This window comes from Mercenaria mercenaria, chromosome 10 (assembly GCF_021730395.1).
Source record: "Mercenaria mercenaria strain notata chromosome 10, MADL_Memer_1, whole genome shotgun sequence".
NCBI classification, from domain to species: Eukaryota; Metazoa; Mollusca; class Bivalvia; order Venerida; family Veneridae; genus Mercenaria; species Mercenaria mercenaria.
The window spans coordinates 53,827,901-53,855,878 of NC_069370.1; the positions used below are offsets into that span (position 1 = coordinate 53,827,901).

Sequence of the window (27,978 nt, forward strand, 5' to 3'; positions counted from 1 at the left end):
TAGCAAAACGTAAAAAGAAGACTATACTGCGAGAGAATAAGAAGTACTTGTTGCAGTTGAAATGATGAAATCTGAAAGATTTATACAGCGACGGAAGATTAATTCGATATCATATCTTCTACAGATCTACAGTTTTTTTTGTGAAAATATCTTGTTTATATTTAACAAATCAACTTAAAATAATTGATTAACATTTCCATGTTTTGTTCATTTGCAGCATTTACAATTTTTAACCCAACACTTGTATACGGAGAGAAAATTTCTACCCAAACGGCTGGCTTACGGCACGAAGGTAAGAAATATACCAGTGACTAGTCATGTACGTTTATATATAATAAGCTATTTGTGCTAACGCATAAAATGTATTTCTAGTCGAAAATAATGATTTCATGGTAAAATGAATTCATTACATTATTTCAGCTGATGCAATAACACGTAAATTTGGGCGGAAAACAAAATAAATAATATGGAATAATAAGTAATAAACTTGTGGTCGTTCCAATATTGATAAAAATCAAATGAACTGATTGAAAACCTTGTTATCTACATTTACACATTATAAATAAATTTTACCCAATCGTTGCAGATATCAACAGACTTAGTTCGCTGCCACAGGATTCCCATCATACAACTACACCATGGTTACTTGTGGATCTTGGTCGAAACTTAATTGTTCTTGGATTGCAATTCACAAACTGTTAGTGTATTTCTTGTTTTCTTGTTAGATTCGATTATATAAGTACGCTAGCTAGCTTGATTGGAGACTTTTATATTTACGCTTTATTTAAACTGTATCGCCCGACAGGGTGTACAGTGAATTTGGTGTTGGTAAAATAATTTAATGCATCCCCAACTAACCGTAATATGCTGTCCATCGTTTAGTATTTTTATAGTGTTAGTGTCCTAACTTACAAGAATACATTTTATACTGATTTTAGTATAACAACGACTTTTCTTATAAATTATATATTTTTGACTGGTGTATTAAGTAATCCGTCATTAAAACATTTCAGTACAGTATTTATCCCGAAAGCCACAACGGATTAGTAATTACAATGCACTTGCTATATTACAATGCAGATTTTCTGACAGAAGTTGAAAGTGAATACTACCATGGCACATTGAATAAAACAGTCAGCGGATACGTATGTCAGAGATGGGATGCGCTGACACCACACAAACATAATTATACAGATGTTTGGCGGGCTAGTGAAAATTACTGCAGGGATCCTGACCTGAGTGGCAAAATTTGGTGCTTTAGTCAGTCTCCTTCCATACGAAGGGAAATATGTGCAGAGAATGGTAATATTATTGTAAACATTTTGTGTGTTTGATAATTTATTTTTGAAGTATAACCTGATTTTTTAGATTTCCGGCAAAATTGATGCTGCCTGTACAACCGTTTACAAGCATTTTTTAGGTTTTCCTGATGAATACCTTAACGATGTCTTTTTCTGGTTGATCAAACGTGCAAAAATACCCTAAAGAACAATTTGTGAATACTGAAAAGCTGCTTTGACATTTTTTAAGAAGAAAAATGAAATGAAAAAAAAAGTATACAAAATAGCTTAAAGTTTTTTTTTAAATTACGTTAAGCATATTATCTAAGTCTTTGACTTACTGTTATAGTTTTTTTTCTGGCAAAATATATGTGTCTTCTGTTAAACTACAGTTTACGAGTTTAGAGAAAAAGTTGGACCCTTTTCAAAATGTTTCATCAGTGAAGACAGGTGGAGAATAGATGAGTTTGGAGGGATATCGTGTCAATATACAGTATCTCATAAAGATGGCTCCTTGAATATCAACTTCCAAAGGTGAGTCAAACTTTCCATGAATCTTTAGTTGCCTTACCTAACAATAATTCAGCCTTTATTTGTTTTAAGGTTTCGAAGACAACTTTTTCTCAATGATTACTTAAAATAATCGGAAAATGCTGTCTCCCTTTGAAAATGAATGCCATTTGTACTTAAAATAATCGGAAAAAGTTGTCTCCCTTTGAAAATGAATACCATTTGTAAAGAAATAAAGATAAACAATTGCTGAAAATTGTGTTCCACCTTGTTATGCGAAATTTAACCACTCGCACGCTATTGCAAATGCATCAAAACGAACATGTGTAACTGTTCTTTGAAAATGGTGAGTTTTTAAAGGCATTTAACTGCCCGGAAGTGGAGCTCCTTTAGGCAGTCCTTTTCCGGAATTCAATGTTTATATCAGTATACTGACACTTGTTTCGTAAAGTAATATACATGTTTTACATGCTGTTCAATTTTCATGTCAAACAACTCTTTCTTTCTATGATTTGGTGTTGTTTGATTTTTGTTTCTCAAGGCCTACTTCGAAACCTTAACAGTATTTATTTGGTATCCATGTAATTTCATTACATACACCTATATAATAGCCAACTGCTACAAAGGATTTGAAAACAAGCTTGGAAGAAGGCTAATATCAATTCATGGCCTTACTGTAGGAATAAATATACGAGTATAGTGAAAAGTGCATAGCGTAATCAATAGATAACCTGTTTGATATAATTATTCAAATTTTAGCTTCTTAATACCCATTTGAATTAAGCATTTTGCATTTGTCTCCACCTACATAGTCATTATTATTTGTTTTTGTTATGTTATAAAAATTTACATTTTCATCGATCAGAGGGTGTGATATAAAAATCTGGCCGAGTGTCAATGTTCACTCTGGAAGAGATGTGCTCCAATGTTAGTCCTGTCTCAACGATAACATGTCACAACATTTCAACGACAAATGGTTACGGTATCGCTCAATGTGACCTACTTGTATAGTTTTAACTCTGATTATATTTATTTGTGTTCTTGCATTAGACCGCATTCAAATTCTAAAAGTAAAAACATAGATTAACTAAAACATTAAAAATTTAAAACAACTCCTTTGTTATTGATGAACAGAAGCATTTTGCTATTTTCCAGAGTAAACACTTAAATTATACATTTTCTAAATATCGATAGTTATAGACAGGCACTGGGTAATTAAATTCAAAGTACAAAAGTTTATTTTGATCCTGTTTTTCCACAACACCTTTTCACTCCTTAATATATCAAAATACCAACTATAGTACTTATTATTCGAAAGAACTCCTAAAAATGTTATATAATATTGTTGTCTTTATTTTCCAAACATCTTTATAGAGTTTGAATTGATCATAAGTTCAGCGCTAGCGTATTAAATGTTTTATGCTTTTAATTTTAATTTATATGCTGATGCATTGTTATGAACAACGTAGGTATTAGTCATTACTTGCTTAATATCAGCTATTACGTGCGCACGTATTATTTATAACGTGTACACGTATTTGCTTTTATGTGCACTTAGTAACATTTTTGTAAGGATAATACACGTTTTTTTGTGTATTAACACGTTTTTTTTTGTGTATTAACGTCTGCACAAACATATCCCAAGGGCTTCTGCAGACGTTAATACATGACCGAGACGCTATTCTTGCATAAAAAACATTACACGACGACGACTTAGGCCCTAATGCATTGTTTTCATATGTGATGACTTTACGATTCCGGTACATTTTTAGTTACCATTCGGTTGTTCTTGGAAACGGTAAACATGTTTTAAATATCCATAACCAGGGCACACAGATCAACAACACTACCAAAAGCGTGATTTGAAGGTTTTTGAGCAAATTTATTTTTATTTCTAGTTATTACAAACGTTATATTACCCATAATTTTGCATATAACTTAAAAATTTGATTAACAGGAACACAATTTTAAGAATAATAAATTTACATTCGAATTATTTTGAGTACGAACCCATTTAGAGTACGGATGAGTGCGAGGGTAGTGACTAGCTTTCAAGGTTTATTATAAAAAAAAATATGAATTCTGCGAAAAATCTGGTAAGAACATACCGACTGATACTAACAAAAATCATAAATATAATACCTAAAAACGAGCAATAGCACAAGTTACACACGATACTTATTTATTCACAGTTATTTACCCGCCCGCTTAGCTCAGTAGGTAAGAGCGTTGGTCTACGGATCGCGGGGTCGCGAGTTCGATCCTCGGGCGGGGCGTATGTTCTCCGTGACTATTTGATAAACGACATTGTGTCTGAAATCATTAGTCCTCCACCTCTGATTCATGTGGGGAAGTTGGCAGTTACTTGCGGAGAACAGGTTTGTACTGGTACAGAATCCAGGAACACTGGTTAGGTTAACTGCCCGCCGTTACATGACTGAAATACTGTTGAAAAACGGCGTTAAACCCAAAACAAACAAACAAACACAGTTATTTACAATAACTGAACAGACGCTTTGTAAAGGGAGTGAACTCTAAGAGAAGCTAGTGCGTACATTGATGGCAGTACGTTTGTGGTTGGAAACTGATACAGCTAAAACATTGTATCTGTAATGCTACAAGAAGAGGTTCTTACGGAAGAAACAAGACGCAGATGCCAAATATTAGTGTGCGAAAAAATACATACATATGTCCCTGGCAAAGCATTTCAAAAATAAAAATCGGCTATTAACAGCACGTGAATTGCCTTGTTTGCACACGATTTTTCTCCCGTTAATACATGGGCGTATCCAGTGAAAAAGTAGTTTTTATGCAAGAGTGTTAGGTTTTACATCAAAGCGTCAAAATTATTATCTGGCGGCTTTTTAGCTTTTTATGATGGAAGAACACCCCTGTTGTCCCCCTGAATATTTTTTCATGTAATAGGGGGTAGTTTGTAGAACCACTGACAGATTAAAAAATGTCTACGCCCAAAGTGTGGATCCGAACCGACAGCAGTGAGGGACACGTGATACGAGAAAATAACTACTGTATAGTTAGAGAGTATAAGATTTCCTAGATTATACGTGCCTGAGATAGTATCAGGTCTGGATAAGAAGCCTGCGATATAATGATTTATTTCGCAATTTTATCTTAACATTGTTGTTTCAAACATCAACAAACCAGTTATGCAAGTGTCAAAGGAATGGTTTTTATGTAAAGAGGAGATGTATACATATTTATACTATTTCTAATGAAAGTTATCATTTTGTTTCTCTGTAAAACTATATGTGAGACGCTGTCAAGTACTTGCTGATATTGTTACTAGTGTGCATCATTTGTGTACAGTATATAAATTTACTCGTTATTAATTTGTTCCATTTTCTAATAATAGCAAATAAAGGTAGCTTCAAAATCACATTTTTCCTGATGAGCATGCAGATTCAATGTTTCATTACACATAATAATTAAATGAACAAGGTTGCACGGAACAACACCGTGACCATTGAGATGTTGTTTTCTATTGGTACGTACCTCCGTTGGAGTGGTGCTACTCTTGTGTATTTTATATGTGACATAGCATTTTCAGAATTGAGACATAACATAAATTTAAACTTATTTCGAACTTAATAATGATATTTTACTTCCTTTAACAAATTATTTATTTATAAATCACTACTAAACGCATTAAATGTTATTGTTTATTCATTTCTGAGGCTTGAAGTTAAAAAATTAAGCGGTATTTTCGAGAAAACGAAACATAACAGTATATCACATGGTCAGTAATACCATTTAACGGTATGAATTTAGCATAAATCTTGCTATTTATAACGCATGCAAATCTACCATTTAACCATGTTGCTGAAATGTTTTTTTGCTATTGACACTGTCATAGATGTGTTTGTGAGTAATGCAAATATCTGCCTGCTTTGTATCAATGTGATATATAAGGTAAATACTCATTATTAAATTTAATGAAGATCCCTATTTGAGGTCACTTTTATATAAACCTACCAGCACAAACTAACACCCATTTTAAATAAAATAAACTTTGTTTATCTTAGAGTTCTTCAAAACTAAATGAGCCGTGCCATGAGAAAACCAACATAGTGGGTTTGCGACCAGCATGGATCCAGACCAGCCTGCGCATCCGCGCAGTCTGGTCAGGATCCATGCTGTTCGCTTTCAAAGTCTATTGCAATTAGAGAAAATGCGAACAGCATGGATCCTGACCAGACTGCGCGGATGCGCAGGCTGGTCTGGATCCATGCTGGTGGCAGAGCCACTATGTTGGTTTTCTCATGGCACGGCTCAAATTTCTTGAGACTAATTTGCATATTACTATTTTTATAAAAGGCGACAGCGTCCAATCCTTAAACAAGTATCCGTAACTTGTTATTTCACAACATAATACTGATAGTATCTTTTCAATGAGTTTCATATTTATGAATGCATTTGTTTTGTAGTTCATTTAAAGATTGTTTTATTTTAATGTATATTTGAAATGGTATCACAAATAGCACACAGCGCTTTAATCCATATTACAGTATTGATTTGACTACCCCGTTCGAAAACTTGCAATCTGACATCTGTTCTAGTAAAATAAGTTATTTATTGAATGTCGCTCCGTTTTATTAGCCTTTTTTTATTTTTCAGAGATTTGGAAGGTCGTTATGTTAAACTTGTTAGTCATGAAGGCATAGAAAGTTCAAAGTTTTATAGTTCTGCAAAGAACGTCCATGTTCTGACGTCGGAACAAATTGCATGTATGTTAAATATAATTTTATATAAAGTGGGATAAAATAAAAACATTTTGAGGCTTACAAAAACAACCTTTAAAGTACCCTTTGGAGGTATAGAATGCAGCAAAGCGAACAAAAACAGTCTTGGTTTGATTGCATGGTCTCCATGATCCACAATGACAAAAAATAATACCAAGTACACTTCATATATACATGTAACTAAAGTTTTTTTCTTGTGGTATATTCACTTTCTGATTATTTAAGAAATATATATATACATTCATACGCAGAATGATACTTTGTGGAACACCGGCAAAATTGACAAACACCCGTTATCAATCTGTATCACTTTTACATAGAAGGTCAGTTGTTCGTTCTGACAGGTTATGTTAGCAAATTAGTCTCTCTTAATGCTTTTATCTGATTCTTTGTTTTTCAAAACAATTTGTTGAACTAAAATGTTGCTCTGGACAGGTTAAGTTAATATAAACCCTTCAAACATAATATTATATAAATATTCCTTTGTAAGGCTATTTTAAAATATATCATACTTATATGTTCGACTTATGTTTATTGAAATGATTCAGATGCAGATAGCATGTGCAACTTAGACATTGGAATGGGTGATGAACGTATACACGACCACCAGATTTCTGCATCATCATGGCTTCGACAATCTTTACCCACGTCCGGTAGACCGTTCTCTTCTGGTTGGTGCGCGGAACCATCGGATATGCATCCATACATCGCGGTAGATAAAACGCATTTATAGATGTACATGATTACAGCTCTTGTAAGCTCTATAATCATAGTCTCAAGATAATCAGTTCAATAGAAAACAGCTCAAATATTTATGACTTGTCTTTATGTGGTTTAATGTTAAGCTGCATATACAGTGTCGGTAGAAAAATTAAACAGGAGTGTTTTGCTAATTGCAGGTTGATCTGGAAAGGGATACAACAATTGAAGGAATCACTTTCTTTAACTGGGAACGGTTGAACGAATACATTCTTGATGGTAAATATAAAAAGGCATATATGCACTTTGGAAGCAGTAAATTAATGGTTCACTACAGGAATGGGCAGAACAACACCTATACAAACAAGGTAGGCACAACTTGTTTGATTTGTGTATTCACGAATTTTGCAATGCCAGATCAAGTTTAATGGGTGAGTGGTAAAATGTTCCACGGTATGTTTGCAATTTGATATGGAAAATGTAGCTTCTTCAGATATTTTTCAAAGATATTGGCAAACCAACTGAGCAGTTCTATAGATAAATGTATTGATGAAAGTAGATATTCGTTTTATTGTTCATAAAAAGTCAATAAAATGCGGATAAGTTTTATATTAAAATTCAGATACAGTGTTTATTCAAAAGTGCTTTTGAAAATGTTTACTTACAATACATTCGTATTTAGATGCCCTCCAGAGATAACCGCAAAATATAATAACTGTGCTTCTAAAGGAGATTTTATCACAATTATGAAAAACAGTGTATACCGTGCATAACATTTTAAATTGAATGAACAGGAATGAATAAATATTCACACAGTCTCACATTTTTGTTGCAAGAAATTTACTTCTGTGGAAACATTTATGAATTACATTTGTATATATTAAATAGGAATGCCTTTTTTATTGTCCTTTCCTTTCAGACTTACAGCTTGGACATGTTTTTGCCAGTAAATATTCCACAGACATTTTATCACAGTCCAATCCGAGCACGATATATCAAAATATATATTATAGAGGCAATAGCAGAAAAATACAATTGTCTTCGATTTGAACTTCACGGATGTAATCAACGCGGTATGGATTTATTGACATTCTTGCGTAGTCAGAAATATTTCGATTTAATTATTGCTGGAACATTATAATGATTTATGTCTTTGTGGATATTTCCAACTTCACATTTAATTTTTCAAATATCTTATGAAAAATGAATTCTTTTAAAAAATTCTTTTGATATAATGTTAAGTGCAATCCTTTGATTAGTATATTGCTTTAAATTCATGAAATATATGATTATGATCATCACCGAGTTATGGACTGAGCATACAAATATCTTTATGCACGTGTTGCTACATTTTAAACTATATAAACTAAAACTCATGTTTACCTTATTTAGGCAAAGCAAAGCATCGAATTTAAAATATCCCAAAGAGAATCGTAGCAATTGTAATAGGCAATGCAAGGTTGCCAAACAGAAGTCCGTATAATCTAAGGAAATATAGTTCAATTGCCAAGTATTAAGCTGATCAGAGAATGTTTGTTTTATATTTATTTTAATTTTTGATTTTCTTTCTATTTACAATTATTATAACATTAAGGGTCTAATCTGAAATATTCACAACTATATTATAATATCATATTCAATGAAACAATGTTTGAACGTAAAACGGGCTGAATTTCAGGACGAATTCCTCTTACATTTGGTTCTATTGACTTTGTTAGGCAGGGTCACACTATCTGTAAAGTTTATACTTTGTATGCTAGCGTTATACAAGGACTGGTAACAACGAAGTTATCGTTTTCATTGATCTAGCGTATTATTTATTTTATTTCCTTTCTTTGGGTAACAAAATAGAATAACACTTTCAGAGTATTATTTCCAAAAACTACTGGTTTATGAAGTATAAAAATTAAGTAATCATTGTTCAAACATATCATTTTACAAAATATGAAAAAAACACAATCTTGAAAACTAAACTCGTTTCATTTCTGCTAAAATAAAAAAGAAACACGATTTTATTCGGATTTATTTTATACCCTGACAAAAACTGTTACAATTTGTTATAAAAATGTTTACCAAATATCTGATTTCCATTGTAATTCAGTTGTTTTGTTAAGTTTAAAATCACCAGTTGCTCTGAACATAAGAATGTCTTTAATTTCAACCGTAGTACATCCAAACGCATTGATGTATTACCCGACAGTAGATTCTTGCAATAAGTCTGACACGAAAAATTGATATTTATAACACATAGTAAACACCCAGGGTGTGAATCAATTGGTTGTGTGACTGCCTGCACATAAAGATAATTTAACTTTTGTTTATACTTCTGTAGGCAACAGAAACGCGACAAAATATATTAATTTAGCTACGTAGTTCTTAAGGTAAACAAAAACATACAACATGAACGTATATAAACTTTCTAAAACATTGCTTAGCCTATTAAAGCCAAATTTGAATGTTAACAGATGAGATTGCTCTTCCTGAATTAGTATCTACTAAATGGATTTTGGAACAGTCGAAAGATGAGTCTATCATGTTTAACAACGTATTACAAATTTTGAATGAAGCTTGTGAAATAAGTAGCATCGCCTACCAAACACATTATGTAGGAGGCGTTTCTTTCACATGGATCATTGATTGTCCTGAAGGCAGATATATCCAAATTGTTTTCACAGAAATGTCGTTGAAAAAATATGAAGTGAGTATCTTTACTTTTAAATTATTTAAATACGTTTGTAATGTCCCCCATAGAATAATTGCAGCGTCCGTCCATTTGTTCATTCGATCGATTTTGTGTCTGATCTGTAACTTTGTCATTCATAGATAGATTTCAGTAAGATTTGGCATAAATGATCAGCATGATATAAAGTTATATTGCGTGCACAAACCATAAAACTATCATTTTCGTTTATTTTTTTTTAAATTATTTCCCTTTATTGAAAGTTCATCCCTATTTCGTGCCCGACCTTTAACTCTGTCATTCATAGATGGATTTTGAAAGAATAAACTTTTCACCAATGATCGTCATGACATAAAGATTTGACGCGTTGAAGAAGTTTAAATCAATCTATGTTACTTTTTATTATCTCCCTTTATTATATGTCTATCCGGATTTCCTTTAACTTGTGATTCATGGATGAATTTTCAAAAACGTTTGGCACCGTTGATCACCATGCCTTGATAATGTGTCATGTGCAGGAACCATTACTCTACCCTTTTTAGCTCATCGGTGACAAGGTGAGCTTTTGTGATCGCCCTTCGTCCGTCGTGCATCGTGTGTCAACAATTTCTAAAAAAAAATCTTCTTCTTGAAAACCACGAGGCAGATTTACACCAAACTTTACAGGAATGATTCTTGGGGTGGCATCCTTTTTAAATTGCCCAAAGAATTGAAATCCATGCAGAACTCTGGTGCAATGGCAACCGAAAGGAAAAGCTTTAAAAATCTTCTTGTCCAAAACCACAAGTCCTAGGACTTTTGTATTTGGTATGCAGCATCATCTAGTGGTTTTCTACCAAGATTGATCAACTTCTCCCCCTAGGTTCAAATATGGCCCAGCCCTGGGGGTCACATGATTTACATAGACTTATATAGGAAAATTTTTGAAAATCTTCTTGTCCAAAACCACGAGTCCTAAGGCTTTGATATTTGGTATGTAGCATTATCTAGAGGTCCTCTACCAAGATTGCTCAAATTATCCCCTTAGGGTCAAGTATGGCCCCACCCTGGGAGTCACATGGTTTATATAGGCTTATATAGGGAAAACCTTTGAAAATATTCTTGTCTTAAACCACAGGGCCTAGGGCTTTGATATTTTATATGTAACATCATATAGTGGTCCTCTACCAAGATTATTAAACTTATTCCCATAGGGTCAAGTATGGCCCCGCCCAGGGGTCACATGATTTATATAGACTTGTATAGGAAAAAACTTTAAAAATCTTCTTGTCTGAATCCACAAGACCTAGGCTTTTGATATTTGGTATATAGCATTGCCTTGTGGTCCTCTACCAAGATTGTTCAAATTATTACCCTTTGGTGATAAGAGGACCTGCCCTGGGGGTCCCTAGTTTTTACATAGACTTATATAGGAAAAAAATCTTCTTGTATGAAACTGAAAGGCCTTGGCTTTTGATATTTGGTATGTTGCATTGCCTAGTAGTCCTCTACAAAGGTTATTCAAATTATGCCCCTGAGTTGAAAAGAGGCCCCATCCAGGGTGTCCCAAGTTTACATCTATAGATTTATATAGGAAGAAACTTTAAAAATCTTCTTACCTGAAATTGCATAGGCCTAGGCTTTTGATATTTGGTGTGTTGTATTGCCTAGTGGTCTACTATCAAAATTGTTCAAATTATGTCCCTGGGGTGAAAAGAGGCTCTGCCCTGGAGGTCCCAAGTTTTACATAGACTAATATAGGAAAATTTTTCAAAATCTTCTTGTCTGAAAGTTCAAGGCCTAGGCCTTTGATATTATGTATGTATCATTGCCTGGTTGATCTCTAACAAGATTGTTCGAATTATGCCCCTTGGGTGAAAAGAGACCCCGCCCCGGGGGTCACTTGTTATATGAGTTATGTAGGAAAAAATACTTAAAAAATTATCAGATCATATTTCCTAGACTGTTTATCATTACCTATGACCCCAAGTGATCAGGAGGTCACCCGACTGTGACCTTGACCTACTTTCTTGTTTTTTAAGATACAGCCTTGAAATTTGGATGACATGTACAGTTTTGCTCACGGATCTTAAAACTGACTTTCAGTGACCACGAATGTGACCTACTGACCTACTTTCTTGTTTTTAAGATACAGCCTTGAAATTAGGACGACATGTACAGTTTTGCACACCGATCTTAAAACTGACTTGCAGTGACCATGAATATGACCTACTGACCTACTTTCTAAATATTTATCATCAGTTTGACATTTGAAACATGTAACTCATATTACTCAGGTGTGTGATCCAGGGTCATCATGACCCTCTTGTTTAGCTATCTCCCTTTATCGATGCATAACTGTTAAACTACTAAAGGCAATGTACGCAAATTATACACAATAAATGGGGACATGTAGAGAAAGTGCAACGTACATGGACCTTAATCTACCCGTCTTACGTTTTGAATGATATTGAATTATAGAACGTCAATCCCGAGTTCATGTCCGGTCTGTTATTTTGTCTGTCATTGGTTGATTTGAACAAAAATGTACCCAGATGTAACATATATTAGTTACCACTTCCATTCAAATGAAGAGGTATTGGGGTCATTTACTTTTTCAAAAGTAACTGTTAAAAAATATGCTAGATGGAAGTTTCTTGCAAGCTAAACTTATCGGTTTCTTTACTCTTCCACGCGGTGACATTATATATACGAGAAAGCACTACACAGAAGTTGGACCTATATATTGTTACTGTTTTGATCGGTACAATATTTCAGCTATACATAATTGTCATTCAAGATAGCTCTACATGTTTAAATCAATTCATTCTAATATACAAACTTCGGTTATGCTCTTATTTAAAGATATCAGGATAATTATCGTAAAAAAATAAGTAAAAAATATATACGAAAGACCCGTGGTGACATTTCAACTTCATTATTTCACGATTTCTGCTTCCTGATTTCACGATTTCCACTTCATGAATTCACGAATTCACGATTTCTTCTTCCTGATTTCACGATTTCCACTTCATAAATTCACGATTTCACGAATTCACGATTTCACGAAAAAACTTCACGATTTCTTGATTTCACGATTTCATGATTTCACGATTTCTCGACTTCACGATTTCCACTTCATGAATTCACGATTTCACGATTTCTGCTTCCTGAATTCACGATTTTCACTTCATGAATTCACGATTTCACGATTTCCACTTCACGAGTTCACGATTTCACAATTTCCACTTCGTGAATTCACGATTTCATGATTTCCACTTCACGATTTCACGATTTCTGCTTCCTGAATTCACGATTTCCACTTCATGAATTCACGATTTCACGATTTCCACTTCACGAATTCACGATTTCACAATTTCCACTTCGTGAATTCACGATTTCACGATTTCCACTTCACGATTCCACGATTTCCACTTCACGAATTCACGATTTCCACTTCATGAATTCACGATTTCACGATTTGCACTTCACGAATTCACGATTTCACAATGGTGAAATCGTGAATTCATGAAGTGGAAATTGTGAAATAGTGAATTCGTGAAGTGGAAATCGTGAATTCGTGAAGTGGAAATCGTGAAATCGTGAATTCATGAAGTGGAAATCGTGAATTCAGGAAGCAGAAATCGTGAATTCATGAAGTGGAAATCGTGAATTCAAGAAATCGTGAGGTTTTTTCGTGAAATCGTGAATTCATGAAGTGGAAATCGTGAAATCGTGAATTCATGAAGTGGAAATCGTGAATTCAGGAAGAAGAAATCGTGCAATCGTGAATTCATGAAGTGGAAATCGTGAAATCAAGAAATCGTGAAATCATGAAATCGTGAAATCAAGAAATCGTGAATTTTTTTTCGTGAAATCGTGAATTCATGAAGTGGAAATCGTGAAATCAGGAAGCAGAAATCGTGAATTCGTGAATTCATGAAGTGGAAATCGTGAAATCATGAAGCAGAAATCGTGAAATAATGAAGTTGAAATGTCACCACGGGTCTTTCGTAAATATAGGGTTGTTTGCTTGATTATTTTTGCTTGACAGTTTTTTTTAAAGAAAGGGACCTTTTGTGGTATAAACCTGTTCAACTGAAGCTAATAATCTCATTACAAAAGTGTGTTTTTACGTGTGTGCGTGCATGTGCGTGTGCGTTCGTGTGTACGTGCATGTATATGGGGGCGTGTTTAGCATCATTTTTAAACAGTTTCTACGGGACTAATATCAGTCATCAGTCTGTCATTACTGACTTCAAATGTCTCCAGCAATTTGAAATAAAGACCACCTAGTTTGAATCTTCTTTACTACACTGATACACTGATCTAGGAGTCTTCTGCAGCCCATATATTTTCGTTTTGTTGTTCAAAACTGTAGAAGAACAAACAACTATATCAGTTTTAAAATTATATCTTAAGCAATTGGCAGTAATTTGTAATATAAGTATTAAAAGTAGTCAAAACTACAAAAACGTTTTAAAAACAAGTCACTTTATTTTTAACCAACGTTTCGGCTACATCAGCCTTCTTCAGGGTTCAAAATAAACATAACAAAGGAAGTGACGTCAACGTCAAACGACGTCGATGACAACAACGTCAAAATTAAACAAAGAGTTTGGCGTAAAAATCATAAACAGGATTATAGTATGATGCATAAAAAAATTGTAAGACAGTTCAACCCTAATTCTAATCTTATTATATATGCAGACAAGTGTTTGGAACCAGTGCCAAGACAAGCTCGTATTTTCCAAAACAGTTAAAGAAGCTAGCTTGTACATAGATGAACAATTCAACGGTTTAGTATCCAGGATAGAAACCAATCTTACCTACATGATTTTAACATTTTCATCGTGCATACCTACTTCAAAAATAGAAAAGGTTGGAAATGGTTTTAAAGCAAGTGTGATGTCTAAAGGTATATAATTGTGTATATTTTGTTTACTGTTGAGAATAGATTTGCGTAAATATATAAATTCTGCAAACTATTTTTGGCAACAAAGATTGTGTTTAAAAATTGAATTATACAGTCAGGCAAATATTATATACCACAATGAATGGTAAATCTTTGTGACATATTAACCCCTATTCAAGCAAAGCAGCCACATGCCAGCCATTAAATTGTTGTGTGCATTGATCACGTGCTGCAACTACTAATCATTAGACTTAACAAGAACATTTGTGGAGCGTAGATTTATTTCTTACCGTTTTATTTATTTGAAGTTTGGCGGGACGAAAAACATGAGATGAGATTGTTCGATTAAAAATATTTATTGAAAAGAGATACGAGTGATACTGTTACTGGTTTAATCTAGATATGAAATTTGTTTACTGCAAGTAATCGGCACAAACGTAAAAATATATCGATATTCAACATGGCAGTCTTAGTAATGTTACGTTATTGCCATAAGCTAGCCGGTGATTATGGCAGGTGATGCCTAGTTGGCAAAAATACATCATGTCTGACGTTTGCTCCTAACGGCTCTGAACAACACCAATTTGGTAACATTATACAGTGTCATATTAATTAATAACATATAAATTCTTTCGGGTTCCTAGATGTTCTTAATAATATGTTATTTTAGAATGGTATCTTATCAAGCACTTTTAAATAGACTTTGGAAACTTTTCTGTCTGATAAGGAGGTAACTTACAAATATTTGATTGTTTTAGCGATACCGACATGTTTTGCTGCAAGAAGACAAACGAACAACACTGTTCACACGGACTGCTTCCAAGCTACTATGTACATAACATCTCGGTCAATTCTTAATGTTCCCGCCGCAGACGTTCATGAAAAGTGGAGTATACATGTCAAAAGAAGTTCAATACATTTAAAGATCATTTACTTTAATGTGGATTGCGACTCAGGTACCTTTGTATATTATTTCATTTAAAAGCATACTTAACGTGTATTTATTGTTACTGGTATTTAATGAAAGACGGTTGTAGAATAACTGGAAATATGAAGCTTGCATAAAAACAAATAGTATATTAGACTGTCTAGGCAAAGTTCTTCTAAGCAAACTATTTACACATTTACTCATCCAACCTGTGTTATTTTATTAGTTTTGTTCATAAAATGATGTGTTAACAAATAATACCAATATTAGAGATGCAGTGTAAATAGAAACGTTGTCATTCCTTTCTTTACAATAAAACTCTATACGCATAGTCAAGTGTAACTGATGCTAATGGAAGTCATAATCAGAATACTATATCTTAGTTGTGAATATTATATAATATTAAGTTATCATTTTATAGTGTACGTTTGACCATAAACTTTGAAAATTGATGCATTATTTGTTACAACTGAACTTGGTTTTGGTACAATATTAATACCTACCGAAGGAACGAATTGTTGTTATTTGAATTCATGCTTAAATCAGTTACCTTACAAAAGTACATTCTGAAACAGTTTGTAAACAGTAGTGTTTGGTTTTTCGAAGACATATACTTTTATGATATCTCCTTGTCTAATTTCGAAAATTGTCTGTAAAGTCCCTAGATTGTTATCTTGATTAAGAAATGTTATTACGTACTCGGAATTGAATTTAAGAAACCTGGAAAAAGATCACATCCCATAGCAGGGATGTGCCTATTTATAATTGTAATTTAATTAATTATAATTAATTACAAATTTGATCTAATTGAAATTAATGAATAATTAAGCTCAAACTAAATTAAAGTAATTGAAATTAATTAATTACTGACTTTGATTTGGGTTGTAATTGTCAATAAAATCTTATTACTTTCAATTACTTTGGCTTTTTTACTGATCAATGGGCGTGTGAAATTTTCACAGTGACAGTAAATAGCTGACAGGTATTGTTGTATCAACAATCAGGTGTTAGAGGTGTTAATCCCTATTCAGTTCTGTTAAGTGTGATCACTGGGTGAACATTTTAGTCACTAAACCTAATAATTAGGAATGTACAGAAAAACTGATATTGAAACTTGTCATTCTGTCCTGGTATTACACATAGTGCACATCATGAATTCATCAGCTCTCAAACATTTTATCCTTCCAAAGGATACTTGTGGATATTTTCAAGTGATTTGATTTGCTGCTTTTATGCACATTTTGTCCAAAAAGCTTTGAATTGTAAATAATTATGTTGAATAATAAAAATTGTTTTGCAAATGACTGAAGTGTTAGAGATAAAATAATTAATTATAATTAATTACTTTTGGCAAAATAATTGTAATTAATTAATTACTTTTTGAAAATGGCTTGTAATTTAATTTAATTTAATAAGCAATTTTCTCATGTAATTGGAATTAATTAATTATTTTTGAAAATAATTAGGCACATCCCTGTCCCATAGCGCATTTATTCAATTGTTATCTATATCAAGATTGTTTTATTTTAACGTTCGGGATATACGTTCGATACTAAGCCTAATACGTATCCCCGTTAATACCTATTAGAAATCATAGTTTTCAAAGCTTTTTTTTTCAGGTTATTTATTGACAATCGCAGATCGGTTTTCTGGAAACAGCAGATATTGTAATTTCAAAAGGCCTCCGTCAGACTGGTACTCAGATTCAGATACGGTTCATATCATCTTTGAGAAAGGAAGACCAACAATAGATTTTGATATTCGAGGCGGGTTCAAAGCGTTGTATAGAACGCTCAACAAATCGATTATTAATCTGATAGTTTCAAATACATACACCAAAGGTAAATATCAACAATTTGCTAATTTGTTATAAGCATTACACCTCGAGTGTTTTGTTCTGCGTAGACAGTTAAAACTTTGAAGACAAAGTATATACATACTGTCGTCAATACTATAAGTAAAAAGTATTGTTTTCTTCATTTTTATATTCTTTTAATTATTGTTGTTTAGTAAGCTTCACTGTTCATACTCACGTACGTCCTTTGTCGTTCTATCACTCAACGAATATTAATTCATGTAAAATGGTATATTGATAACTGGCAATATTGAACATTTACACTTTTATTTATTTTGTTGCTTGTTTTTGATATGGTCAAGTCACAGTATTACAAAATAAAATCCTTTGATATTCTAAGAAAAATAAGATATTTAGTCCGGTAAATACAATATGTAGAACATGAAAATGATTTATTGTCCGTTTGTTCGTCAGGTCATCTACCTTCCTGTTGGTCACAAATTGTGGAATTTACTTTAACTTTAAAAGTATCAAAGATGAGCCCGAACAGATAGACAAAGGCAATATTTATTTTGTCCGTCTGTCCGTTCGTTAGTCTGTATGTCCACCCGTCAGCCACATAAGATAAATTATTTGTTAACCTGGAAAATGAATTCTTTCAAAACCGGGACAAGAAATAGTGGATGATTCGGAGGATATGCAGATCCTTTTTGGCTTTAAAATAAATGAGATGGTATCTATGGCAGCAAATATTGCCAAAACCTGTTCCGGTCTGGAACTGTTATTGCTGTACAATAGTCTTGTTATTATCAGTTTGAGGTTGTGAAACTCTAATGAGCGATATCTGGCCGTCGTAGACCTCTAATTTTCACATCTATATAAACAATTTCTTGTCCTTTTCGAACTAGTCCACTTCACATTGCTTTTTTTTCTATACTGCTTATTTAATATTTTGCAAAGGTTAAAATTTATCTTTAAATGTTTGTGTCTTTTATATATTCATTATTAATTGTAATTTATCACTTTTCGTATTAAAACAGTAAGTCTTTAAAAGAGGAGTTTTCATGTTTCTATAATCCTTTTCCATATTTAAAGTTGATCAATGATGGAATAGTCAGACTGATAATTTGGTTGTACAGAAATACCTTATAAATATGGTACGTTGTAGCCGTGACGAGTTGTACTACCTTCTATACGTTTATCGTTTAAATTAGGGAACATGTATCTATAACAATCATATTATTTTATGACAAATATTTGCTGATGAACAACAAACAAACTATCACAATTATAATTATTGTTAGTATGCAAATTTCCATATAAGATGACAGGAATTAAATGTGATCGCAGACACCTCTCTCAGTTATCAAAATTCGCCAAGTTGAGATGTATGAAAATCAAAGCCAACCGAAGTTTGAAAGGTCATGCCTATCCAACATTGCACTCGTTGTGTTTATGTTCGCAGTGACCACAAACGCGCAACATTGCACTTATTTGTTGATGATCGCAATAACAATAAACGCATCAGTCTATGATCGCCCTTATCATAGACGCACATGGAATATGACTATCTATATTGTGTACTCACTGTGCTTATGGTCGCAATCGCCATGAACGCGCAGCACTGCACATATTTGTTTATGATCGCAATAACCATAAACGCATAAATCCATGATTGTATAATTATAGACGCACAAGTAATATACCGATCTTTACATCGCACTCATTGCGTTTATGGCGCAATGGCCATAAACGCGCAGCATTGCACATATTTGCTTATGATCTCAATAACCATAAATGCATAAGACTATCATCACTATAAACATGAAAAAAACTGTTATGGTCGTTAAAATCATAAACACGCCCTAAAATGTCTGCCATAAATTAGAGGATACACGGTTTTAGCTCCTAGCTTAGCTGATCGAGCGAACCCTGGCCTCTAATTGCTACCGTTGAATTTGAAGATGCTAGATGGAATTTCCTCCCCACTCCGGTTACTTCACCTTAGAAAACCAAGATCAGCCGACCAACGGTTGGCTAGAATTTCCTCCCTGCTGGAATTAATTTGTCAACTGTCTAAATAGGATCTTTTAATTTCTTGAGTGTATAAGTCACAAAAATATCAATCTGGTTTAAATCATCTCCAATTAACGCTACGCATTGGATCTGACGACGTACTATTGAGACTTTCCATTACGTGTGTTAGAGATTCACCTGGAGGGGATTACTTTTATTTACACTGTCCCGTGTCTTTGGAACATTGTGGGGGTAAGAGTGAGGTTGGGTGCGCACCATAAACCGGTTTAAGCTCCCCAGTGGTGTTTTTGCCACTGACCGTTCCAAGGTGGTGCCCCACTGTGTTCCTTTGTTTGTCCGTTTTGTCCTCTTGTGTAGGCTTTATGTGTGTGCGCGTGTATGTGTGTGTGTGTTCCTTTGTTTGTTCATTTTGTCCTCGTGTGTTGGCTTTGTGTGTGTGCACGTGTATGTGTATGTGCATGTGTGTGTGTTTGTGGTGTGCACGTCTGCGTGCTGTAGGTTTCGTTTTGGGGAGGCTGCGATTTTGGTACGTGGCATTCCCTGTTTGATATTTGTCTTTGTTTTTTTACGTTCACCAATCAGATCCTTGCTTTCAACATTTTGAAAGTGAAAGTAGAGGTTTAAAAAATCTATATTTAACCTGGGATTCCAATTTTCAATATACGGGTTTATCATTCTAATAAGATAGCTTATAGAAACACGTGAGAATTAGTTGTTTTCTTATTTTTTCCATTCAAAATTGAAAAGCGTTTGTAAGGGGTATTGGAGGGAAACTGCCTTAAGGCCATACCAAATTGATTAATAGTTCTTCGGAAAATTTTCAAAAAAAATAGGAGCGGGCGAGCGAAATTTTTATTTTATTTTTTTTTCTCAATTTTGATTTTTTCAGAGGCGGGTAGATTTTACATGGAGCGAGCGGGCTTTTTTTTATTTTTTTTCCCCAGCTTGAACCCTTGAGGAGGCGGTTATGATTATATATAAAGTTACCATTTCTTTAGAAATAACACAGAAATCAAATATTTACAGTGTGGGTAACACAGTATATAGCTTTTCTATATGTTTTAAAGACTACATGAATGATTTTGCAAATAAATTCTTGCCAGAACTCAATGAATCACTTTTTTTATTTTGTAATTTTAATTACTAAGGAATGAGTGTCTTATTTTTAATTTTGATTTTTCTACATTAATCTGAAGACGTGCTTATTTAATGGCACAGGATGAGGAGTATTTAAGACAAAACAGGCACATGATTGTGTGGAATAACATTTCTTCTGAAACACAGTTAGATGGCTTTGACACATGAACAAATTTGTACCCCTAGTGGAACTCCAACCCATAGAGGTGACAGGGGAAGTAATAAACCACTTGACCAGTGAGACCTGACAGAATTGGGCATACAGATGCTTAGACATTGCTCGAATCCCTTTGGAATAATTTTTAACAGATCATGATCAGGCTAGCTTAAGCTTTTGTGGTAGAGATTCATTTCAGGCAAAAATAATAACAGACGGACAAAGAACGATCCCAATATGACCACCCTTAAAAGTGTTGTTTGTTGTGCTTTGACTGAACTAGAAATTTAGAGTTGGGGAAGTCTGGTCTTTTTTCAGTTTCTTTCGTTCAATCAATTTACAGCCAATTTTAAATATATCCTGGCATCATGTGTACAAACAGGCAAAACTGTGGTTACAAAAGGACAGAATTTGTTAGAAATTATTTTCATACCAACACTACCTATTTGAAAAGCTAAACAATTTTTAAATTGACTAAATGCTTTTTTGTAGAATATCTGACTGATGTACTATTTAAAGGAGTTACGTTCAAAACAATTTGGGTCGAGACAATGTGATAGGTCGGTCAGGATCCGTGAACAAATATTTTTTTAAGATAGTAGTTGGCCTCAGCTTTGGGCTCTAGATCTAACATGCTGAATTAAACAACTGATAACAAATGGTTTGGAAACTTTATATCTGAACAATATTTCCAAATATTTTAACTGCATCCCCGTGCACGTCTTACAAGTCGGACTTCGTTCTTTTCACTGTATAGAACAAAAGTAGAATGTGCCTATTTCATTACCTACCGGCACATCGAAGGCTATGTGTGGCACAAGCACAGACACTCCAGATTTAAAACAGATGATGAACAACACCATAATTCCTGACTTTTTTGAGTTTGGATCATCAGCTACATGTATTACGGACGCATGAAATCCGATCAATATCACTTTGACGCATTAAAACAGCGATAAAACCTGTTTTGCCGTTATTATTCCTGACCGCTTAATCGAAAAAAAAATTTTTTTTCGGAGATTTTTATGTACGTGCGGGCGGGTAATTTTCATTTTTTTTCTCGGGAATGGAATTATTGATGCGGTAGTTCCGACGAACGACATATCAATTTGGTATGGCCTAATTATAAAGCTAAATATATTTAACCATCGTTAAGAACGTATTCCTCTGTGGTGTATTGGTCAAGAAGGCAGGAAAATATTTATTGCCGCGGCGGCCCGGGTTCGATTCCCGAGTAAGGCGTGATTTTCTTTTGATTTCAATTTAGAAACAAAATCTCATGTTCTTATGTTCATAATATAATGAAACTTTTATTGTAAAGAATAATTATTTTAGCCAAAATCTGAGTCCCATTTAGCCCAAACCTTGTTGAAACGAGTCGTCTGATTAGTTCAAATAAAAATAGATTGGTGGAAATACAAATAGCAAAATTGGAAATCCAATTATACAGAAGTTGAATTTGAATGGACTGTCATCAGATCCACCTTTTAGGAAGTTCGAGAACTTTGGTCAGATTGCAAATATATTTGTTCAGTTATTTAAAACTTTCAACCCTCTACAGAGCATACAGCATAAAAATATTGACCAATAAAGTAGTTTGAGTAGAAAGGAATTACAAATTGCTTAACAACCGGCTGACAAAACTTTTTAAACTTCATCAGTTACTGCTGGTTATGTGTGTACATTATTACTGGAGAAATATAAACTAAACTAAGACCAATAGTCTAACACAGATATGCTTCTCATTCAGTCTCAACTGGTTGCCTCTTTAATAAAGCAAAGCCATTTGGTCGTGGTCCAAGGTTACAAAGCATCTGCTAGGAAGCCACATTTAATGATAATCAAGACTATCAATTTATGAAGTCTTACCACTGTAGGCCCAAATGTTATCTAGTTATTGATTGATACCAGTTTTCTGTCTTCAAGTCATTTGAACCTTAGCCTCTGACCTTCTGACACCAGGACACAATTGTATCAATAACTGATCACAGGCATTTATGATACAAAAGTAGACATTTCTAGTTGAATGCAGTCTCTGATCGAAAACCAGTTTTACTCTCGAGGACATTGTTACCTTCACCCTTAACCTATTTAGCCAAAGCGCTATAGGGACATCTAGTGCAACACCCAATTATCATAATTTGATATATTGGGACCATAGACCAAAATTATTTTTTATGGGAAATTCAGTTTCAAGGTGACTGTGACCTTGACATTCGACCATTTATCCCAAGAATAACAGAGGTAATTTGCACTACATTAATTATATGAAGTTCTACATTCGTAGACTAAAGTATTCTCTAGATATTAACCGGAAACTATTTCAGCAATATGAAATATTTAATGATTATCATCGATCATAACATAAAGTTTGCCTACTGTAGGCCTATTTTTTCTCCAGTTATGCAGCAAAAGACGCTTTCAAGATCACTGTATACTGAACTAATAACACTTACAACAATATTGATAATCTACCGACAACAAGTTTTCTTCACATAAAGTTTGACTATAGCATTCGCTGAAATATGTGTCTATCGATGGAAGGACTGATCGACTTTAGTAAAACAGTACACCCTGTCTGTTATATTGATCAATTAATAATATTTCACGTGATAGAAAAGAATACCATATCATTTATTGTTTACTGTTTAATGAAAAATTACGAATAATTAATTAACGTCAGAAATAATTGATCTCAAAATTAACGTAAATATTTTTTCTTCATAAAGGATGTTCCAGGATATTCGGAAAGTGTTATAATATCTACTCTGGAAATGCTATATCATGGAATAAGGCGGGACAGGAATGCTGGTTACGACATTCAAGACTAGTTTCTATCCATTCTGATGATGAGCTTGAACTGATTAAATATATGCTACGAAACTTTAGGAATGTCAACATTGGAAATGACACGCAAGAAACGGCTTTTCCTTTAGACAATCCTGATCCTTACTACTTTACTCACATTGGTAAGGTACAAAACGTAATTTCAACACAATATCACATTCTGTTTCAAGTCTGTATCAAACCGTTACTAGAAAATTATTTGTCTACAAAGAACTAGTCAACATATATATTTCGTAACAATGGAATATCATCAGTTGAACCATGGTTCAAACCTAACCCTGAGTTAGGCACTTTCACAAATGTTAAACACAGCAGTAAAGACCTGTAATTTCGACAACACCCCAAAAGATTTGAAAGTTAACACTTGTTTACAGCAAAGACTCTCAGGTATATGTCCTGTCCAATGTTGTGCTTTAATTGTAATCACATGACGTAATATCTAAAACGTTTCAGAAATACTGTATATGTAAAGTTTAACGGGAACTAAATTTACAGGTTTGACTCGGACATCAACTGAAGCAGGAATTAGACTTCACTTATGGGAGGACGGCTCTCCAGTTACATTCTCAGCATGGTATGTTCTTCCGTACTTCTCTTACATTTTTTCTTCAAAATACTATAAAATACAAACTAAATGTAAACAGATGTTGAAACAGTGTGCCATTGTGTTAATTTATAATTGAACACATGTCTTCAAAGTATTCTGAAACATACATATGTGAAAATATAGAAAAAAAATAAAATGACTTCACATGCCTTTTCAAATTTATTAAATTACAAACAGTACACACTACTTTCACATATGATATGTTCAACATCAGGATTTGTATTACTACGACCATGATGCGCCGTGAATACATAAATTTGGACGTATTAACGCTCTAACATAGCATTTTGAGATACGTCTTTCGACAAGAGATAAAGTCGATTACGAACTTAAATGAGCATATGCTAAGGTTTTAAGAAGTCTAACCATTTAAACGAATTGGTGCTTCACGAGTTTGCAGTTAACTGAAACATTTGCCATTAATTGATGCTGCGAGTGTTCATTTATGAAGAATTACAACTTAATTACTGGTTTTGAAGTAAAAATTTCAAAATTGCTCAGACTATATTAGATTAGTTTTAAGAATCTCGACAATTACGACAGTAAAATTACATTAACTGAAACAATAAACATGATTAGTTATAATTTATTATCACTGAATCTATTCGTTATTTTTAAATACGTACTTTTCTGCATAAAATCTCAGGAATAAAGGCGAGCCATCGGCGACTAATTCTGATTGCACTCGCATGAGCTTTTATCTTTATCATACTAACAACACCTGGGAGGTCGAGAATTGTGAAACTGGATTGGCTAGCTACTTCATTTGCGAACAAAGCTTCACAGACGCCGAAATAAGTAAGTCCTTGTGTTTTCGGTCATTGTAAATTATTGAAATTTATCGAATATTCTATATTATTTCTGTTACATTTTTGAAAATTCATTTTATATGAAAAGACATTATGAGAGTTCTGCATGTATGTATATTTATTCCTTAGATCTTTTCTCTTTTGCTGTAACAGGAGGTATAAAATTCATTATATTGTTTCGATTTTTATAGGTCATCCTGCAGTAACAGTAAAAATTAAATACGAGATAAGTTTACATAAAATATATAACTCAAACATTAAAATCTATAAAGAAATGACAATGCTGCACATTTTAATACCATAATTACGAAATCATTACTAATTACTACATCTCTTATATTTAAATTTAGAATCCGAATGGTTAATATAACTCAGTAAGAGCATATGCAAATATCAACATTTAAAACTTCCTGAAAGGGGTTTCCGAGATCGAAAAATAAATGTTAATTTTCTCCGCTCTTCCTTTGGTTAGAAACCTTGTTTTGGAATATTTTAGAATTATTGTATGTATTGTATAATTATTTATCAACTAAAGGTTTTGATAAACTGTCTTGAAATTTCGAATTTCTATCTCGCACCTTGACTTACTTACTCGAAATTACGACTTTGTATCTTGCCTCCTTATCTTCAAAATTTGAACGTCCATCCCATCTGTCAAATGTTGAAAACGTTTATCAGTCAGTTAATTACGGCTACGTTTCCTAAACTTCTGAGCTTGTAAGATATTTTCATAACACATAAATAGCAAAATATAAAGTAAATACATCTGCAAACACATTCATATTATCATACAAACATAGTATCTATGTATACGTATACGTCAAATTACTCTATCATAAATCCATGCATGACCTACCTGTGCATCCTGAGCATCTTTATTTTAAGCTGTAGCCGGGACCTATACCGTCACGTAATCATTGATAGGGGCTTGAACAAATATGGTCAAAATAATGAAAACATTTGAATTTTACCCGGTCACATTCAATAAGATACATCACCTTTAAAGGTACCGTATCTTTGTATAAGACGGTCTAAAACGGAAGGAATGACCTTTCAATACACGTTTATGTAGGGTATGGCTTCTCATGTTGTTAACCTTTCTGACTTAATAAATCATGGTCGAAATAGTGAAGGTGAACACTGATTACTACGACCCTATAGGGATACCCAAGGTACCTTATCTGGAATGTACACATCCATATGTGTAAGTTAGTAAGCCGAAATTATCAAGAGTAAAATTTGCGTTAATAAATACTGAAGCTCTTCCGTACTTAAGTAAATGCTATAGTAAAGACATGTCTCACCAAAAAAAGACAAAAAGAAATTAACATCTTGATTTTTAGATATTTTTGACAAAAATTGATACGGCCGTCTTTGTCACTTCAAGATTTTTTTTGCAAACAAAATTGCACGAATAAACTTTGGTTGGTTTCGCGATTTTATATAGGAATTATTTTTGCACATGTCATCTTTATGACACTGCATATTTTCGTAAATCAGTCTAGAAAAATTTGACGTACTTGACCCTATCTTTTTCTTGCAATGAGGCTTTTCAGGGTTTGGTAGAATTCAGGGAATGGTATAGACAAAACATTTTTTTGTATTATAATTATACTTCATTGAATGAAAAACGTTCAACTTCATCTAGTATTCAAACAAACTCGAAATGATATCATATAGGGTGGTTCAGCCTTAACAGACGGAAAATTATCACATGTTTGATTGCCTTCAGAATGTTTGTGAGGAAAACGAAGACAAATGCAGCAATAGTATTATCTTGATGACATAGACCTAAATTAATTTCCGAGATATGTTTCATGAACACATACCTTAATTAACATTTCAAATGGTTTTATTTTAAGATTCTACTAAGGATCGCTGTTATACCACGCACTCGCCATATTTAGGCCATTGGAACAAAACGCGGTCTGGAAAAGTGTGTCAGTCATGGGATTCCCAGTTTCCGCATGATCATGAAGTATTTTTAGATTCGCAGTTTCCTGATGGATCTGTCGTGGACGCATTGAATTACTGTCGTGACCCGTACAACGAAGGATATCTATGGTGTTTCACGGTGGATAACGTTACCAAATTGGAACATTGTATATTTGATTGTAAGCTAAACTTTACTTTAATGACTCAAGTAAAAGCAATCACATCTATTCTGTATCTTAAGATACTTATGACATAATGTTATGATTTAGACTGCCTTTTCACTACAAAATAAATGTAAAAAACGAAACTTGTTTCAAAAGTGTCAAACTTGGTACATACAGTTTCTACAAACAATTATTCCATTTCAATATATCTTACTGCTTAAAAATGTTGGTTTATGTATTTTCGTTCAGACAGATATCAACTTTCGAATTTTACAAGCGACATCATTCACTCAAAGGACACGTTCCGGTGCAAAAACGGCGAAACTATTTCTCACACGTACTTATGTAATGGTAAACCAGACTGTCTTGATCTCTCTGATGAGATTAACTGCACACGTAACGGTAAATGAGTTGACATATATTATTGAACATACTGTATTTATTTTGACAGTTTATACTATGTATATTTAAAAGTAAAACGGTATTGCTGCACATGTAACGGTAAATGAGTTGACAGATAATATTGAACATACTTTATTTATTTTGACAGTTTATACTATGTATATTTAAAAGTAAAACGGTATTGCTGCACACGTAACGGTAAATGAGTTGACAAGTTTTATTGAACATACTTTATTTATTTTGACAGTTTATACTATGTGTATTTAAAAATAAAACGGTATTGCTGCACATGTTACGTTAAATGAGTTGACAGATATTACTGAACATACTTTATTCA

At 33.4% G+C, this 27,978-nt stretch overlaps 1 protein-coding gene across 1 annotated transcript; it reads left to right on the forward strand.

Moving 5' to 3' along the window:
• Nucleotides 1-164: 164 nt before the first annotated feature.
• Nucleotides 165-27,970, forward strand: LOC123560297 (uncharacterized). Its single transcript, XM_045352512.2, has 17 exons — nucleotides 165-292; nucleotides 587-697; nucleotides 1,081-1,302; nucleotides 1,673-1,814; nucleotides 6,426-6,535; nucleotides 7,099-7,262; nucleotides 7,450-7,617; nucleotides 8,169-8,322; nucleotides 9,715-9,947; nucleotides 14,619-14,826; nucleotides 15,582-15,779; nucleotides 17,371-17,592; nucleotides 23,607-23,846; nucleotides 24,220-24,298; nucleotides 24,978-25,129; nucleotides 27,003-27,254; nucleotides 27,489-27,970. The coding sequence occupies exons 1-17, from the start codon at nucleotides 199-201 to the stop codon at nucleotides 27,647-27,649; spliced, it is 2,910 nt and encodes a 969-aa protein (XP_045208447.2). The 5' UTR covers nucleotides 165-198; the 3' UTR covers nucleotides 27,650-27,970.
• The last annotated feature ends 8 nt before the right edge of the window (nucleotides 27,971-27,978 follow it).